This window comes from Clavelina lepadiformis, chromosome 6 (genome assembly GCF_947623445.1).
Source record: "Clavelina lepadiformis chromosome 6, kaClaLepa1.1, whole genome shotgun sequence".
Classification (NCBI taxonomy): Eukaryota; Metazoa; Chordata; class Ascidiacea; order Aplousobranchia; family Clavelinidae; genus Clavelina; species Clavelina lepadiformis.
This window is the reverse complement of record NC_135245.1, coordinates 7,372,512-7,392,094: the sequence shown is the minus strand read 5'-3', so window position 1 is coordinate 7,392,094 and position 19,583 is coordinate 7,372,512. Positions and strand designations below refer to the sequence as shown.

Here is a 19,583-nt window from a genome sequence, read left to right as displayed (position 1 = left end):
TTCACTAAGGACATGCTAAATAAACAAAACAGACGACGCACAACTAAATACAATAACATGCAACAGTAATTTGTGACTATTCTCGGCGCCTAAGTAGCTCAGAAAGTTCACTCTGGAAATCTGAAACTATCCTTGTTTATTACCTCGTAGGCCTAATGCTATTTAGTTGTAATGTCACTTCTGGTTCAAATTAAGAATCACTACTTTTCCTTAATAATATGTCTCGTGTTTGGTGAAGGTAAATTGTAAATATTGCAAATAGGATTGTCTGCCAACAATAGAATGGTGTTCCCGTTAATATCAAAGTCAGTTATCTGCCTCTTTGGATTTCTTGCCCTTTGGCCTTTTTCAATTTATTCTGTATCGAACGACTTTATTCATGAGCCCCACAATGTTGTTGAATTGTGTTGCTTAACCTAATAAAATGGATTACAACAATGGACTAAGGCGATATTTTTGACGGCAAAAATATGTGAGCCACAACACGTTCTCAGAAAAAATTAAATCGTCAATATTAAATAGCAATAAGAATAGTTGATTGCTACAAAACGTTACAAGGAAAACAAGTAAGCAACAACACACAAGCAATAGGATTAATTCACATTAAAACTTTCGTTGCCAACTCTCTTCTATCTCTAGAGTTGATGTCATTGAACACATGTTTCACCGCAGCAAACTTTTGAATGTGCCACTTGCTCCCTTTCAGCAGTTCTACTCTCAAGGGACCACTGATAATGTTGCAGATAGAGAAGAAATCAATATCTTTTGGCATATGGTCAAGGACAGATTCTAAAACAAGTCCTTGTCCAACATGTGCCATTTTATTTCCTTGTTTAGTGAGTCCACATTATTAGGTTTTTGTACTAGACATGGATGGAAGTAAACTGCTTTTAGATTCATATTTAACACATAAAACAAAGGTTTACATCTTAAAAGACACAGAAGGAAAAAAGTGTAGTCACGTCGAATAACCAGTACTAAAACACAAAGAGTCACCTCAAGACCACTCACATAACCTACGTTTTTTCTGTACAAACTGTAAAATGCGTACCAAATCCAAGTACATGTTATTGCTTCTAACTCTGCAGAAGATTTAAAAATGTTTTACAAATGACCGAAGACTAAATCCCTCCACTAGTAGTTGACATGAAAACTTTTTCAAATTTACCAGCATCGAACATGCCACAACAGACTTCAGACAAACAATGCGAAACATGTTATTGGCCTAAAATCAATAGCATGAAAAAATACGTTCGGATAAGGTCAGACTGTATGCAGTGAGCGCATCTTTAGCGTGCGGTTAAATGAAAGATAGATGAACAAAAGGATATGAACATGATAATTCTTTTTGTTTGTTTTTATAATGACCGCTGCACATTTTTTGGGGAAAACCTCTGTGCGCCCAATTTGGGATGTTAGACCATATATCAATGAAATAGAGAACAGTACAGCAAAATGAGCTGAGCAATGAGCATTATTGGTGCTTACAAGCTACGATTCTCAATTACAGGTGTTATGTATAAGTCAGTATATCTATGACATACAATACCGTATTTTTTCGAATAGAAGCCACGACTACTTTTTTTATATTTTTGCTTATTTTGCACAGCTTCTAGTGGAGGGCATCATTTATTTTTTAATCAAATCAGCAAACGATTGAACTCTTTTATTGTGCTGCTAAACCTGTTTAATCAGGAGACGCTTCCTGTAAGAGACCAATCACATTTCAAGTCTCTTGTTGAAAGATCGTTTTCATGCTTCCAATTCAGTATGCTGCGGGCATTCAACTTTGTCTAATTGACAACTTTTAATAGAGTATTTCTTTAGCATCGTTCGTTGTGACTTCTAATTGAGGGTGGCTTTTAATTAAGAAAGTACAATAATTAGTAATAAATAAACAGTTATTGGTGTGTCCCCTTCAGAAATTCCAGGTTTTTCAATTGCTTCTAGAATAAAATAAAAAAGGTGGAGAATTAGGAAGCTTAGTTGACAATAAGGCCAGTAACACTGGGGTCCCATGCAGACCAGTAACAACGCTTAAGGTCACACGGCTAAAAGCATAGAAACTTATTTCTTTCTTCCGTTGCCATCCTAGTTGTGTTTTTGGTGTAACCTGTTATTAAGTCTTCTCTTAAACCATAAATAATTATAATATACCTTATTTGATATAGTTTGATAATATTTGATATTTATGCGCAAAACGTGATATCAAGCTTTGTTTGCTTGTCAGAAATCTTGTTGGTAGTTAATAATTATTATCAGCAATCATATAAAACATATCAAAACAAGTCGGTGAGACTTTACTCACTGTTCAGTGAGTGTATGTTAATAGTTTGTTAGGTGAATGATAGGCTAATAACAGTTTTAGTTTATTATAAATGTGTTGCGCATATTTATATGCAACCTCACTTGCATATTTTATACCCAACTTGATTATATATAATACTCTTTGATGTCTAACAAGCAAGCTTGATGGTCAACGTCGAAATTAAGCGAACAAAAATTTCTGAACTTTGCTTTTCTAGTGAATACATGTTTAAAATTCCAGTTTTCATAAATAATAATACTAGAGCTCACTTAGTCTACATGACTTAAATGGAGATTTTTTGAGCTATTGTTTTGGACAAGAATTGAATTTCTTCATATGTAAAATTTAATACTTTTATTAAACAATTTGCGCAGTGTGTGCTTATCCTTTGGCATTAGAATTTATAGAATTTTTGTAGTATGCAAGTGTAGCTTTTTCATGGAGTGGTTGTAATTGCACTTAGAGATGCATATTTGCAGACTAAAATGCAGACTAAAGACTTTTGCAGACTTTTTCAGACTAAAATGTCAATATAGTACACTGTTTGTTTTGTATGTTTGCAGAGCCCTGTCTTTGTGTGAAGTGGAGAGAACTGAAGACTGATCAATACATCAGTAAATGGTAAAACCCAAATTGTATAAACATTTAGAATTCTTTTTTCTTGCTATTTATCATTGAAATTTCTGAAAAGAAAAATTACATATTTTTTGAATAATTATTGTTATATATATTGTGATTTATAAAAATTTGTGGAAGTTGTTGTCTCTTGTGTTAACTACTTGGTTTTATTTGATATGATATTTTAAAGGCAAATTTTTATGGCTCACTAACTCAAGCAAAATTTGTACTACACATATGTAATATTTGACTCATCTAAGACGATGCAGTATTAAGATAGTCATTTCATATAATTAAAAATATACAGTCTGAGAGCATACAACTTGCTCAGATTTTTATAGGCAATATAGCAGAAATATTTAACTCACTGGCTTTATAAATTTGTATGCATTTAAGTGTTTTATATAGTATACATCATCATAACCTAACATACGAAACATACCATATCTTAGCGATTTTTGTAAAATAGTTAGTTTATTAACATTGTCTTAAAAAATTTGCATTTCTTGAATTATATGTATGTTTTTGCATTGTAATACAAACATTATGTGCCATATTTGATCCTGTGTCAAATGCCATACGAAAGAAATTTTATTATGGTGAATTATATGTAATTGCAGTAGCTTTTAAACCACATTGAAGCCTTAGGATTATGCTATGAATGTTCAAAAGGTTAGTTCTGTTTTGTACGTGGGAAGATACTAATAAAGCCCATAATATGGATAATATCTGGTGTGATAGATATGGTTTGCTTTTTCTCTGAAATACAGTACATGCTAAACTTAACAACTTTTTATTATGTAATGCAGATGCTTGGTTTTCAAAACAGAATTTGAGTTTTTAGATGATTGTACATAAAGTAGTTTAATTAACTAACATAATAGTACTTGAACAGTTTTTGTCATATTGTCAATTACTTCTTGGATTTACCAAGATAACACATTTCAATGTGACTTATACTATTATAGATTGTTTTGTTGCATGTTGTAATAACTATTATCAATCGATTTTCATGAAAAAATAGGAGTAATTCTGATGAAAAATTACTGAATGTTGTCCGTTGGAAATATCTGTGAGAATGCCTTTTTAATTTTGTAGGTTGTGTAATAGGTTTACCTTGACACCTTGAATGCTTATTAAGATTTTTATTGAATCTTGTGTGTTACATCCAATATACGGTAATAGCCATAAAACTTAGCTTTGAAACTTATGTTTACTTAATAAGAAGGCGAAATTAAGTTAATTTTTACTTGCAAAAATCATGGATTCATTTGCATCAAGCACCATTTCATAGAATTTCATCAATATGTTGGCAATTTAGTTTGTAAAAGATGCACCATAAAAATTAATTGTTTTTTTTAAAACACATATATAAACAAACATAAAACACTACATTTCTTGGAACATAAACCACCCTTATCTGTAGGCCTTCTCAAAAGTTATTTCTGAAAACAAAGCTTTGACCAAACTGGCATTTTGCCACAATAAAGACGCATAGGAAAGTTGGTACACCAAACATGGTAGATTACGACTAAAACGTAGTTTGCATTTAGGGATATTTGTAAGATTTTAAGGTGAGGGGCAAGTCCAAAAGCAAGAATCAAATCAAATGATAATTGTCAGTAAACATACTGGTGAAAGGATTTTAACAATGTGTAGTGTTAAGCAATTATTACCAAAAATGTATCGCAAATTTGGCCTCCTGTTATGACAGAGTTGGTCATTATGTCGTCACAATGTAAGGAAAATATGTTTCTTGACTGTAGTTAGTATTAGATATGGTAGTAGTGGTAAGCTAGAAAACGTGTTTTGTATGGAATACTCATCCATAGGTAGATGATTAGTAGCATGTAATGTTTATTTTAAGCATAGGAATGTCACAAACGACAGCACATGAACTGGCAAAACATTTTTGTTTTTACATCAGTTACCGATACCGGACTAGACTAAAGCCATCAGCCAAGACTGTACTGTACTGTAAGTTAACATCTACATTAACCGGTATCTGAAAGGAATTTAGTTTAGGCTTATTTAATGCACAATATTCTGGTTATACACTGAAGTACACTTTTATTATACCTATTACTATCTACTTGTTGGCCATACAAAACGTTCTATTCATACTTTATTCAAATATCTCAGTCATCTCTATTCTGTTATGGTGACTTTACAAGAGCCGCCATGTTTGTCATAATTAAGTGATGAATTTGTGATTTGTTTGGCACCTGTTTATGACAATAACTGCTTAACCACTACATATTAGTACAAATCCTTTCTCCAGTATGCTAACATTACTCTTTGAATTAAAGCCAACTTGTTTTTGGACTTGCACCTCACTTTAAAAATAAACTAAGTTGCCCTAGTTTTCCAAGACCCCCCTCCCAATTGCATACATACGAAAAGATTTTAACAAATAAATATATATTTAGCTGCAGTTTGTTATTTTTAAAAACGCGGTAATAAATTGTCTTCTACTGTATGTGACTAGTTTTATTCTTTATAAACTCGTCTTTTTTATTTATTAAAACCACAGTGTTTCGAATTTTAAAGAAAATGCAGTTTATTTTACTTGAGTTAATAAATTTTTGTTAGGAAATAGAATTGCCTGGACAGGTATCTAAAAGCAAGAAGTCTGATCAGTCAGTTTCTCAGGTAAAGCAATGAAATTTTTTTGCAAGTTAAACATTATTTCTTAAATATATATTTGTTAATGTTGTTGGCATACCATTTACTGCATACGCTAAGTGTAATAAAATGTAAAAGTTTTAAAATGTATGGGTATTCTCATTAATGTGGTAATTTGAAGGTAAGTTTTATGAACGGATCCCACATGGAGTTGCAGCCCTCAAATATTCTCCAATATGGGAAATTAAAATTCCAGGGTTCAAGTGCTAACACTGCAAAGGTTGGTCTTGGTCTAGTTTGATATGGTACATATTATTTAAATGTGAGCAAACTTTATGTTGCTACTTGCTGGTATCACACATATAATAAAATTGGTTATGTTTGGTTGCAGTTATGTTATAAAAACATATTTTTTGTTCACGTATTTGATGTTGCTATGAATTATTTCAAGTGATCCTTATAACTGACAGCCTCACAAGCTAGTATACAGGTACTCCTAAAAAATTTACTACTACTGTGGTCTACTAGTCTACTACTGTGTTATCAAAGTATTGGCACAAATTTTTTAGGAGTACCTGTATACTAGCTTGTGAGGCAAGTGCTAAAATAAGCTAACCTTAAACCAAAGAAGAAATGTCATTAAACATAACGAACTCAGAAATTTTCAATAATGTTAAGTGATTAAGGAATTGTTACTAAAATTAAATTTCAATTTTGTCATTGATAATTATGGTTGAAGTGTTCGCAATTTGACATACTGTGACACACTGGCAGATCTAAAAATGTTTTAAGGAGGTATCCAAAACGGTTTAATATCAGGAAATTCTCCCATGTGTAGATAAATCTCAAATAACAAAACTCAACTTAACACACTTTTAGTGTATCACTTTAAAAATTAAAAGCACATGATACGGTACAACCTAAGCATTGGCAAAGTACAATAATACGAAGCACAAATAACGTTATCTGAATACCTTTTCGCTTTTACCCTAAAGGGACAAAGATTCGCTCCACAGGATATCACATTAAACTGGCTGGCCAGCTTGTGACATAAGAAGATCATTAATCGCTCTAAAGACCGTATATTCAAAGGAATTTTAGAAAAATGGGAAGGTTTACTAAATTGCAAGTAGTAGATTAACAGCTGGGTTAAATAATAAACTTGCACATTAGCATTTAAACCTATGAAATTTGGTAGATTTTGGTGAAATAAATGGTATTGTAGGTTTTTACTTTTTGAGCTGTGCACTGTAAATGAATGTGGCTGGGGCTCAGCGACACTTTAAGCCTTAACTTCCCAAAATCAAGTAAAGTCTAGGGTTAAAGATAGCTTAGCTAGCACTTGCTCGTCACTTTAATGCTGCTATGCTGTAGGTTTGTTAAGAATTTTGAAGAGATTTTCATAAACTGCTTTCTATAGTGTAAATCCACTCACTTCTATTGTGTAAATCTATACACATTTATAGTATGCTGTCATTACCAATGAAGCATCGGAAAGCGTTGTTTATGACAATGTGATGAATGCAAAATGGAACATAAAGAAACCCAACCTTATTATTTCAATAACTGGTGGTGCAAGAAACTTTAAAATGAGATCGCGATTGACTCGAGAGTTTAGAAGAAGCTTGATTAAAGCTGCGGTTAGTACTGGTAAGTGGATACATATTACGGATATTATAAATAGTGTTGTACTATATTACTATACAGCAGGGACATGCAATAGTTTTATGCAAAGGACTCAAATAATGGCTCTGTAAGCTCCTGTAAGTTATAGGCCGGCAAGCATGATAGAACATTTTTTCACAGTTTAGAAGAGACCCTCTTTTTTAAATTCTGAATGGACCTTTACTGTATGTTGCACACCTCTGCTAAACATTATTACCCATTTGCCTTGGTATTGAGACTAGCCAGGGGTAAGACGGTAAATTTTTGAAAATAGGAATGAATCATGCAATTTAATATTGCAAAGATTTATTTCGTATAAGTGAGCGAAATAGTGCCTATAAACGAGGGTATATATGATTAGGGGAATTTGGTAGCTGAAATAATATACATAATTGTGGCTTGCAACAGAAAGTTATGTAAATGATATACTCAAAATTCGGTGCTTTTCTATTTTGTACAACGGGAGAGTACAAAGAGTACACTAGTTAGATAATAATTGATCTAAACTCAGCTTTAATATCCATTTGCAGTATTCATATAAACAAACAATTTTCTATTCTTCAGAAATACTTGCTTTTTGTGAACAGACAACTAAGCATACCCTAGTTGAACACTTCATTTCAACTCTTGTCTGAGCCACCAGTTTTCATCACATATGTCAATGGCAAGCTTTGTTTATGCTTCATTCAGATGTCCATGTTACTTATCCGTATTATGTTCAAAATTGGCTGGGAACAAGGTGGTTTTGATTAGAAAATTCCACTGTTTAGTGGAATTGGATGGTGTTCAAGTAGTGATAAACAGTTGTCTTATCTATGACACATAAGGTTTGTCCCAGGAGAAAAAAATTTTCCCTTGAAAAACTGGGAAGAAGCTTAAGTTGGTATGTACTGTATTACAAATGATTGGGCAGGTCGAATGACAACAATATTTTGAGGCAGCATCTATTTCAGCAACCAAAAAATTAAATTCAGAGCTTATTTTGCTTTAATGAACTTATCTTGTTGTCTACCTTGACAGCTACTGCATATAAACTTATAGTAATCTGTTGTCGTTTCGACGTGTCGTTACTTCGTGCTATGCCTTTAGCTACAAACGTTTACTACTTCGAGCTAAGTGTTTCGGACTTGCGGTGCTATGTCATGACTTCATACTTTGCTTGCTAGGCTTAGGTTGTGTGGGACTGTCTTTTATATAAGTGTCTACTACTTTATGTATACTCACTGATTATTATATACTCCGTTGATAATATCTTTATGTATTTATTTATTTATTATAGGCATGTATGTCTTAGGAAATAAAATCTTGATTTCTTTTGGTAATTATAAGAGTTGAGCAGGCTAATTCGCTAACCTATATTTGTTGTATAAACTAATTCAAATTTTAATCTATTACAGTAGAGTCCGCCTTTTATAACCACCTTGAGATCAGACCATTTTGTCATAATATCCGAATGCTCACAATAACCAAAGGCCCATACCTCAACTAGTATATTGATTTGTTTAAATAGTATTTCTGATTGTTTTTAAAACAATGAATTCAAACAAAAGTACGCATGCTATACTAATTGGATGTTTTTCAAAACATTTCAATTCTTTTGATTAGACACAAGTTTTTAATTTACATGTAATTAGATAATTTTTTCTGTAAAATAATGTAAGGGGAGTTTTTTCATAAAGCACCTTCATTATGTATCGCATCAATCTTATTCAACAACAAGCCAGTAATCAACAACCTGGTAATTTCACATACATGTAAATATTTTTTGTTGTATGTCACAGTATGTTCAGCAAAGGTATTTTGCATGATTCAAGGTACAATAATGCAAGAATCATTACAACAACATTTAGACTTAGCACATTAGCTCTCTGCAAATTTGGATGATAACTATGGCTTAAAATTGGTTAATATGTCCACATATGAATATACCATGTATTTGCCTTTTTATCTTATTTTATCAACCTCATGAAAATCCGGGCGTGTATGATAAAAAAAGAGGATAATTCCCTTCCCAAGATTTTGGACTTGTTTCATGATTTTAGCACTATCTTCTGTATACATGATACAGCCAAATATATATATATTTATCCTACCAAAGCCCCATACCAAGCAACCTTGCTCCAACTACAAAGTAACACTCCTCATCCTTGTCTAGGTGCATGGATTGTGACAGGTGGTACACATGCTGGAGTGATGAAGCATGTTGGGGATGCAATACAGCATGATGTTACTGCTCGATCAAACAAAGTAAGTCAGATATGGTTTTGCAAACAAAGGTGTGAAGTAATTTATTGAATAAAGTCGATGTGAATGAATTCTTAAAACATATATATCAACTTTTTATAACATCAATTGAGGTTTGCTTAAGGACTCATTTTAGTGCAATACGTTATAAAGAGTATTTTTATGAAATAAACCATGATTTTTCATGTTATACAGCTATTGTAGGTTTTTCTTCTGTTCTTTTCTTAAATATAGTTATTTCTATAAACAATTGTCTACAAGTACAGTAGAAATCACCTAAGATAGTGATACCTGAAGGGACTTCTGAAAAAGTGTCACTATAAGTCAACATCATCGTAGGTAAAGTTAAGGAAAATAACCTCAGACAACCCTACATGATGATCATTATTTAATCTGTTGTTACAGTGTAAAAACCATACAAAGACTAGGCAACTGCATGTGATATGCATTTCAACCAGAAACCAGTGATAAGCTAACAACCACAATGATCTCTTTATTTGAATCGGTACCACATATCATACTATACTTTTTTCTGCAAAGTGATTAATCTTTTAGAAAATCTAAGATTATTGTTAGCTTCTGATTTTGATAAACATTTTAATCAATCTTTTTGTTGTGACAGTTTTCAAACTTTGCAGTGTATGACTCATTGACCAAATGCTCTATAATAAATACGCTAGCATAGAATGGAGTTATGTGAAATCACAAAAATGCAACAGCTTAACCTAAGAACTATCCTACCAACCATCACAGTGTATTTCCATTACATTAGAAAAACAAAACCTATTTTATAGTCTTTCTTATTGCTTGTTTATGCACAAGATAAATTAACATACTCTCTTACTTAGCATCATGTCCGTGCATTTAACCATAGAGTGTATTTATTTTGAATTTTTTTAGCTCAAGGGATAGAAATGTGGTGTCACTGTAATCACAGCGTTCTCATACACAAAGTTACAATAAGTTAAGTTATTTCCATGTTAAACATATGGTTTGTAAACGGGACATGGCAACAGGTCTCAGCTTTTTCCACAAAATGTCAGTAATTATAGGCGATTTCTACTGTACTTTAATTTCCAAGAAGTTTGGAAAACTCAATATTTGAATGCAAAACAGGAAATCTTTTTACAGGTAGTTGCATTGGGGATTGCCACATTTGGAATTGTTTATGATAAAGAAAAGCTAAAGAAACCTCCAAAACAGGTAAGACATTTTTAAAAGGAAATGAGAAATATGATTTTTTTAGATAAAATCTGCTTTTACTTTGTCTGCATAGCTTACTTTTATGTAAATCTGCTGATACACTTTCAGTGTATGCTTTTCTACAACAGCCTTTGGAATATCTCTGTAGCCGTTATAACAGTTTAGATAAAAATCACTCTCACTTCATTCTGGTTGATGACAAATCTGTTGGAGAATACGGCAAAGAAATTGAATTCCGCGCGACATTGGAGAGACATATCAGTAAGTTTTTTTATCTATTCATGTTATAACTTGCATAAATAATCAAAAATCTTAAAGCAAACATGTTCAGCGAGTACTGTGATAAAGCTAATCTTTTAAAAAAAAGTTTGGTTTAAAGTAGCGCAAATGTCTCGTTACTTTAACTAGTTAATGATATTTCATTTAAAGTTGTTTCTTTTAACTTGGTTAAAGCTAACTTTATTATTAGGTGATGTGACAAAAGCACCAATAGTTTGTATACTGCTGCAGGGTGGACCCGGATCATTGGAAGTAATCAACACTTTCTTTAGAATTTCTTTCTTTACTTTGAATATTTGACATTTCATTAACTATGGGGAAAATTTGTTTTATGCCAGCATCTGGCATACAAGTATGATTGCTAAGTTCCACTCTGTTTAATTGCTAAATCATGGTTTCAGATTATAAATCTCATTTTCTACTGGTGGAGCCTATGTAAATGTGTACTTAAAGCACATATTTACACAGCATTCAAACACTCGCATTTGATAAAATTTCATCTTTTTTATGGAAATTTTAAAGCCCTTTTCTTAAGTTTCAAAACAAACTAAAGAAGTGGCAATAATTATGCATTTGCCGTTAATAAATAGATGCAACATGTACAGGCTCCCATGCCTATTGTTGCCAATGAAAAGCACTTTTCTCTCTTTTTCTAAAACTTTGTCATAATTTTTGAATAACCCTAACACTAAAATTTAATTAATACCATTGACAATGCTTTTTTATTTTATGCATTAGAGCAGCTATGTCCAACCGAAATACCTTAGTGGGCCAAAAATTATGTCACAAGTTCAATTTGGGCCACACATTGCCACCATGAATAACTTACACTACTAACGACTAACCACAAAAATACAGTACTAACAGCACCACAATAACGGACGTTATCATGCTCAAGCAACTTGTACATGAATAAAATAATAATCAACGGCACACTTTTATATATATTTCTTACACATACACTTTACATATAATACAACAGTACCAACACCAGGGCTGCACCAAACCTTCAAAAGGGCCACATGCCGGCCGCAGGTTGGACATAGCTGCATTAGAGGCTTAGTTTTATTACACAGTTAACTAAAGTGTACCATACAAATTAAAAATTATCAAACGTTGAACGGCAATCTAATGGCATGCATAAATTGGAACATATGAAACTAGAATTTTATTATTAGCACGAAAAAGTTTGCATTCATATAAGTAAAAGGAGTCAAAAGTTAAAAGGTTCCATGATTTTTAAGTTATACAGGAGCCATGTTTAAGTTTTTTGAATTAAAAATATGTCAATTTGTGGTTTAAATTTATTATTTTATAATTAGACAGTTTACAATGCACTGGCAAAAGGAACACCTGTTGTGGTAGTTGGCGATTCTGGAGGATGGGCTAATGTACTTGCGTCACTTTATTCAGAAAATTATAATTCAGTTACAGAGAACATAATTTCTGAAATGTTGAATGGTAAATGACTCTTTGTGCTTAAATTTTTGGTTAAGCTGTTGGTTATTAAAACATGATTCGGTAATACTATATATAAATATGTTTTAATTAAAAACTAAACTTATAATACAGTTGACTTTGCTTTATCCGACCACTTTGGTTAGGGCTGAGTTTTTTGCAAATGAAGCAGAAAGACAAGCGTTAATGGGCTAATATGCCTATCTTTATTATTTCATAGTAAAGGAATAGTAGGTAGGCAGTGAAAATGAACAGAAAAGCAACCCTTAGTCTTGGCAAAAGATCAATTAGCGCAATGAAAAATAAACACACAAAGCAACAAATGTTATAACTCAAAACGTCTAATGAAACAGAGCAGGTGGTTAAGAGAAGAGGTCTTGTCATGTTTCTGATAATACAGGCGCATTAACATTTCATTGTTACAACACAATCGTTCAAAACATGTGCATATAATGCAATTTATTGTCTAAATTAAGTGGAGGTTTGTCCGAATAAATGAGAGAGTAATGTATGATGTTAATTTTTGTCCAGATAAAGCGATTGCCCATATTATGTAGTGGCCGAATATAGTAGAGTTGACTGTACCTAAGTATATATTTGCACTGTGATCTTCTCTTAAATATTTGGTTTAGATAGCCTTTATATTTGCAATCAGAAACAGTCAGTAATTTTTTTATGAAATTTTTATTTGTGTTTCAGATCAAGGCCTTAATTACTCGTCACAAAAACTTTCTGAATGCACAAATATGGCAAGAGAGTGTATAAAATTGAAAAAACTTCTGAGTGTATTTTCAATGGATGACCATAGCTCAGCCACAGCCTTGGATGTTGCAATATTGCAAGCTGTTTTAAGTGGTAATACTCATATGAAATGAGTACTATAATATTGTTCACTCTAGGGGATTAAGTGATTAACATTTTGATTTTCGCATAAGCATATTGCAGTTTATATCATTTGTATGAAACCGGAATATGTAAAGTTATCAATTTATATATTAAACAAAAGTGATATTGTTGCTTATGCCCTAATTTTTAAAGTTAAGTGAATTAGTTAACTTTGTGGCATACAGATGTTCCCTAAAATATAGGAATATGCTGGAATATTTGACGACTGCTTATTTTACATCCTAATTCACTGTCGCCTATGTAACAAAAATCTTTTCTCCCGCAAAGAGCTACCAATAAAACTTGATATGTTTTGTTTTACACGGAAATTCTTAGTAAAATAAAAAAACGATATACTGTATAAGGTGGCATTCTTAAGCTTAACTGTATTTTTGATTCTTAGAAGAGTCAAAAATGTAGGTGTAGAATAATCAAATATAAAGTTAACCTTAAGAGTGCCACCTTATATATTGTTTTCTATTTTACTATATAATGGCTTAATATGGTACAGCCACCATCAACTTTGTACAGAAATTTTTTTAGCAGTGATACTAATTGCAAGGATTAACACACAGAATTTGCATAACCTTTAAGTACTCCTATATAACATAGTATTTACTACTAGAGTAACCATTTTTTAGCATGTAAGGAATTCTTTTTTAAATCAATGAAATTTCATTTACATTACATAGTATTAGTCTGGAGCTGGTATGCCAGGTATACTTTAATAATGTGCATTTGGATTAAAAACTGGGGCGTGGATTTATAAACCAAATATAATAGTAACATATTTTATACATCATATATGGTATTTATATATTCCTTAACTCATTATATGGTATTTTCATAGTGGAAACACAAAAGAAAAGTGTCCAAACTCCTGTAAAAGATCATTTACGTTTGGCTTTTGCATGGAATCGTTCTGATATTGCTCAAACTGAAATTCTTACTGATGACTCTAATGTAGATCCTGCGGTCTTGGCAGGGTTCTTTAAAGAAGCCCTTAAAGAACCAATGGAGGTAGATATAATGGATTTTGGTTCGTGCCTAATTAAAGTTTATGCTGTTTTCTCAACTTGTTTTAAAAGTAACAATTTATATATCCGAGAATGGTGTGAGTGAAATATAAACCTATAGGCAAAACTGCTTTACTCCAGTGAAGCACTTGTCCTTCGAGTATGGTTACAAAGTTTTCGAAAGCAGAATTAAGTTCATCAATCCCACTCTAAAAACGCCATGTTGTGTTTTCGCCTATCAGGTTAAGTTTGTGAGAAAACTTTGTAACAGTTTTCTTAACACCCTGAGTTTTTTTGTGTATTACATGCTGTATATAGGATATTTTAGTATTATTAAAGCAACAAATTGAGCTTTGCAACCAGGCATTTATCCAAACCCCAAAATCTGGTATACTGGCTATAAAGTGTTCATTTTTTTTTAAGTACAATCATGCTTTTTTAACTAAATACGACAGAAAAATGCTTTTAAAAATATTTGCTAATGTCATTTTTACAAGAATATTAAACAAAAAATATTTTTAATTTTCCACATCACCGTAAATCTAAGTTTTTCAACATTTTTGGCTCAGAGGAACTCTCAAATTTAGCAATTTTTGAAGTGAATTCAAAAACAAGTTGGCCTTAAATTAAAGAGTAAAAATTACAAACAAAAATTAAAAACTCAAAACTCAAAACAAGTACAGTTTATTCCTCCTCCAGAAATCCATCAAATTTTTCATCTTCTGTGTCGGAAATCAGCAGTTGTGCGATTTCGACATCAAGCATTCCTGGATCTGTCTCGTCACTGTCAGAGTCTGCCTCATCGCTATTATCAGTATTTAATTGTTCAGTGATTATCCCAGCTTTCCTAAATGATTGCAATAATAGTATCGGTATTGGTTTTGAGTTTAGGCAATAAAGCACTACTTGATCCATACATTAGGCGCACCGGCTTATAAGGCGCACGATCAATTTATGAGGAAAAAAAAAAGATTTAAATTGCACGTTATGGTCCGTAAAATACGGTAGTTGTCAGTTAATATACTGGTGAAAGGATTTGTATCAATATGTAGTGGCTAAGCACTCATTGCCATAAACAAGTGGCAAAAAATGCAAATTGGTCGCTTAATTATGACGAAGATGGCGGTTGTAATTATGTCACAATCGATGAAACAATAGGGATGACTCAGGTATTTGGATGAAGTATGAATAAAATATTTCTTGTGGTGGACAAGTAGAGAGTAATAGATGTACTTAAATATACAACAGGAACATTTTGCGTTAAATAAGCCAAAACTAGCTTACCATTGATGTATTTGTACTGGTTAACGTAAATGCTAACCTACAATACAGTTTCGTCTTGGCTGTTGGCTCTAGCCTAGTCTGGTACCGATAACTGCGGTAAAACAAGGATGCTTCACCAGTTTATGCACTGTCATCTGTGACATTCGTGTGCTGAAAATGCAGTACAATATTGGAAATAACTGCTTAATCACTACATATTATTGAAAATCCTATCACCAGTATGTTTACTGACAACTACTCTTTCATTTAAGGCCAAATTTCTTGTTTTTTGGACATGTCCCTCACTTTAAGTGAAAACTCTGAGGCTAATGAGTGAGGTCATAAAGTTAAAATCTTCAAAAAATTTTTTTTTCAAATTTATTTTTGGTTGGTACACAATGAGATTAGTCTATATAACTTGAACTTTTTAAACATGACCAAAATATGAACGACCCTAACTTGGTGGTCTCGATCGAAAGTGGAAATTGATTAGAAAAGAATTAAAAAAATTTTCCATAACTTTTATTTTGTTATAATGTACTTGAGTAAATAATATTGAGTATTTGGTACTTTTACTCAAATGTTTTATAATCTAAGTATTTGAACTCAAACCGAAAAATTACTAAAGTATTTGTATGCAACTCAGCTTATTAGTAGTGAATGACTTGGATGTTTCTAATTTTGTTCAAATAATTTTAATGTGTTCTGATGTTTTTTTCTTAGTAGAAAACTTCTCATAACATATTTCCCCAAAATTATGTTAAAAAATAATAATAAATAAATTTCCCTGTAATTATAATAATTGGTTATAGTTTTCTTTAGATTGACTGCCATGTCATATACAACGTATACTGGCATATAAGCTCACATTTGAAATGTTGAATATAAGCCAAAAAATCTGAGATTTTGCTTTTCTGAATTCACTGTTTTGTTCAAAATACGTTGATAAGCAGTTATCTGACATTGTTGCCTAAAAAAAAACAATTAAACAATTAGACTAAAGACTGGAAAGAAATACAAGAATACAATCGATTTTGGTGAAATGAAATGCTGAAATTGTTTTTAGGGTTTTCAGTAGGGTTGGATTATCCGGATAGCGGTTAACCGGTTAACCGCAGGTTTTTTTTCTATCTGATATCTGGATATAAATCTGCCGGTTAACCGGTTAAAAGAGTATCGTTGCTAATGCGTTTTACACTTTTTAATAAGTTTGAACATTCTTTGTTACATAGAGGCTGACTCCCGCTGAGCGCAATTAAAACTTTTTTCACACTTCTATTGTCTTATACTTTCAACTAGGTCGTAAAATGCACGAGTGAAATTTACTATCACGTCACAAAGAAAGCATAATGAATGATTCTTTTAATAGAAGACTGCATTCTCATGGCAAGGGTAAAGTCTGTGAAGTGTCAGTTGAAAAGCTTTGACTACAAGTCTACAACCTAGTTTGAAGTTAATTGATTGAATTGAGTTGTTAATTAATTAATTGAGTTAGGCTAATTGAAGTTAAATTTATGAGATGGAATTTAAACGTTTCAAAAGTGATAATCCAGTTTGGGGCTACTTTCTACGATCAAGAAATGGTGAGAGGGCAAAATGTGAAACCTGTGAAAACACGATTTCTTGTAAAGGTGGATCTACAGGAGCAATGAGAAACCACCTTGGTTTAAAACATAAGATTGTTCTTGACACAAAGAAAGCAAAACAACAAGGTTCTTTGGAAAACACAAACAAATGTTCCGCAGGTACTAGTACGATTGAAAACTATTTTAAGCCAACCAAAGAGTCGCTGGAGAGGGTCGTTGCAGAGCTAGCAGCTGTGGACAGAATTTCTTTCAACACCATAGCTGCTAGTAAGCAACTGAGAGAAGCATTTTTAGCAAGAGGATACAAGCTACCACAAACGGTGCAAAATGTCAGAAGTATTATCATGACATTTTTCCAAACACTGAAAAGCGATACAAAGAAAATGATTGAAATAAAAAAAGAGACTGGAAAATTCTGTTCTGTCACTCTTGATGAATATACAAGCACAAGAAGCAGAAGATACATGAACTTAAACCTGCACTTGCATTCAGACCCCGTTAATTTAGGAATGGTAAGAATCAAAGGTTTTCTTCCAGCTGAAAGAGTAGCGAATTTGGTGGAAGAAAGATTGCAGGAGTTTGGTCTCAAGATGGAAGACATTGTTGCAGCTACGACAGATGGAGCTAGTATGATGAAGAGTTTTGGAAGAATGATTTGATGTGTAACTTGTCTCCACCAGCTCTGTTTTGCGCATGGTTATCATTTAGCAGTAACTGACTTCTTGTATGCAAGGCAAAATATCTTTGAAAGATTAGAGAATGAAAGGGAAAATAGTAATACTGGATCGGATTCAGATTTTTCTTCAGAAGAGGAGATGGAAGAAGCTGATGAAGCTGAAGCTGATCTTGTAGAGACTGAAACAACCAGTGTAGAACTTCAACGGTTTGTTGGGGAAGTGATAAGGAAGGTAAGAACAGTGGCGAAGATGTTTCGCAAAAGTCCTCTGAAGAACGAAATTCTGCAAAAGCATATCCAAGCACAATTGAATACAGAGCTGAAGTTAATTCTAGATTCAAAGACCAGATGGAACAGTCTTTTAGAGATGATTAAAACATTTGTAAGAGCAGAAAAATGTATCAGAATGGCTCTTGTTGAGATCGGAACTTCTATCACCATTACGGACGCAGAAATTAAAATTCTCCGTGATCTGATTGATGTCCTTGAACCAGTTAAACATGCTGTAGATGGACTTTGCAGAAGGGACGCTACACTTCTAACCGCTGAGCGAATTCACGAATTTGTGCTTAAAACTCTTTCTAATTCTAATTCTGCGTACTCGGCATCTCTTAAGTCTCATCTTGAGGTAAGAATCAAGGAAAGGAGAAATGCATGTCTTGTTCATCTAGTTGAATATTTGCATGATCCCAATTTTCTGATAGAGAACAAGCTTGATACATTTGGCGAATACGGAAACAGAAACAAGATGTATGCTCTTGCAGCAACCCTAATGCAAAAATTGATTGCAGCAGCAAAGCCTGGTTCTGGAGAAGACAGCCAGTTGATATCACTTGCTTCTACAACGGTATGTAGAGGATCATCACGCGAATCTCTCAAGGAAGAATTAGAGCGAGCTATCATGTCGGCATCAATTCCAGTATCAGCTACTCATCCTTCCAGTACTCCAAGTCCAAACCTAAACAGAAGAATGGTCCAAAAGGAATGTGAAGTCTTTGAAGCTTCTGGGAAACGACCTGCCAACCTTCAGACTCTCTATGAAGCGCTGCTTACTATTCAGCCCACTTCTGTGGAAGCAGAAAGAGCATTCAGTGCATGTGGACTCTTTGTTACAAAACTCCGGTCCCGTCTACAGGATTCCACAATTGATGCATTGTGCTTTATAAGGAGGGCGTTGCAGAAGCAGTGAACATTAAATTTGCGTTTGAAATTCGTTTGTTCGTTCGTTTTAAATTTGATTTTTCTCGTATTCGCTCATACTGCGCGTGTAGTAGCCGTGTTCGTTCGTTTTAAATTTGATTTTTCTCGTACTGCGCGTGTAATAGCCGTGTTCGTTCGTTTTAAATTTGATTTTTCTCGTATTCGCTCGTACTGCGCGTGTAGTAGCCGTGTACGTAGATCTATAATAAAACTGTATAATGATTTTACAATCCATTTTTCATGCAAACCTCGTGAAATCGATTGTCTCACTTAGCAGTTATTATCCGGTTAACCGGTTAGATAAATTCCAAATATACGGATATATCCGTTATCCGGATAGTAAAAATTATTGATATCCGAACTAACCCTAGTTTTCAGCTTTGTTTTTTGTTTGCCTTCTTTTAAAAATAATTAAACCCTTAACCGTCCACATATGGCTTGTTGTGTACATTTGGCTAAGACAATTAAGATAAAAACAATTCCTCGCTAACACCTTTATTTGTTTTCATACTCAGCTTGACTATAGTTACTTAGCTTTACTTGCAATAAATGATGTC

The 19,583-nt window shown here is 32.9% G+C and overlaps 1 protein-coding gene across 4 annotated transcripts in view; it reads left to right on the top strand.

Annotated features, from left to right (window-relative positions):
• LOC143461876 (transient receptor potential cation channel subfamily M member-like 2) overlaps positions 1 to 19,583 on the top strand; it is a 40,623-nt gene that overhangs the window by 724 nt on the left and 20,316 nt on the right. For 2 of the 4 annotated variants that reach the window (XM_076959787.1, XM_076959790.1), the window contains exons 2-13: positions 2,872 to 2,929; positions 3,547 to 3,598; positions 5,519 to 5,578; positions 5,733 to 5,831; positions 7,018 to 7,201; positions 9,372 to 9,463; positions 10,592 to 10,663; positions 10,792 to 10,924; positions 11,133 to 11,194; positions 12,265 to 12,403; positions 13,100 to 13,255; positions 14,136 to 14,305. In XM_076959787.1, the coding sequence (XP_076815902.1) occupies positions 3,584 to 3,598; positions 5,519 to 5,578; positions 5,733 to 5,831; positions 7,018 to 7,201; positions 9,372 to 9,463; positions 10,592 to 10,663; positions 10,792 to 10,924; positions 11,133 to 11,194; positions 12,265 to 12,403; positions 13,100 to 13,255; positions 14,136 to 14,305 (1,182 nt within the window). In that variant the 5' untranslated portion in view covers positions 2,872 to 2,929; positions 3,547 to 3,583. Of the gene's footprint in view, positions 1 to 2,871; positions 2,930 to 3,546; positions 3,599 to 3,678; positions 4,021 to 5,518; positions 5,579 to 5,732; positions 5,832 to 7,017; positions 7,202 to 9,371; positions 9,464 to 10,591; positions 10,664 to 10,791; positions 10,925 to 11,132; positions 11,195 to 12,264; positions 12,404 to 13,099; positions 13,256 to 14,135; positions 14,306 to 19,583 lie in introns of those variants that run through there. The other 2 variants (XM_076959788.1, XM_076959789.1) reach the window with 2 other exon arrangements.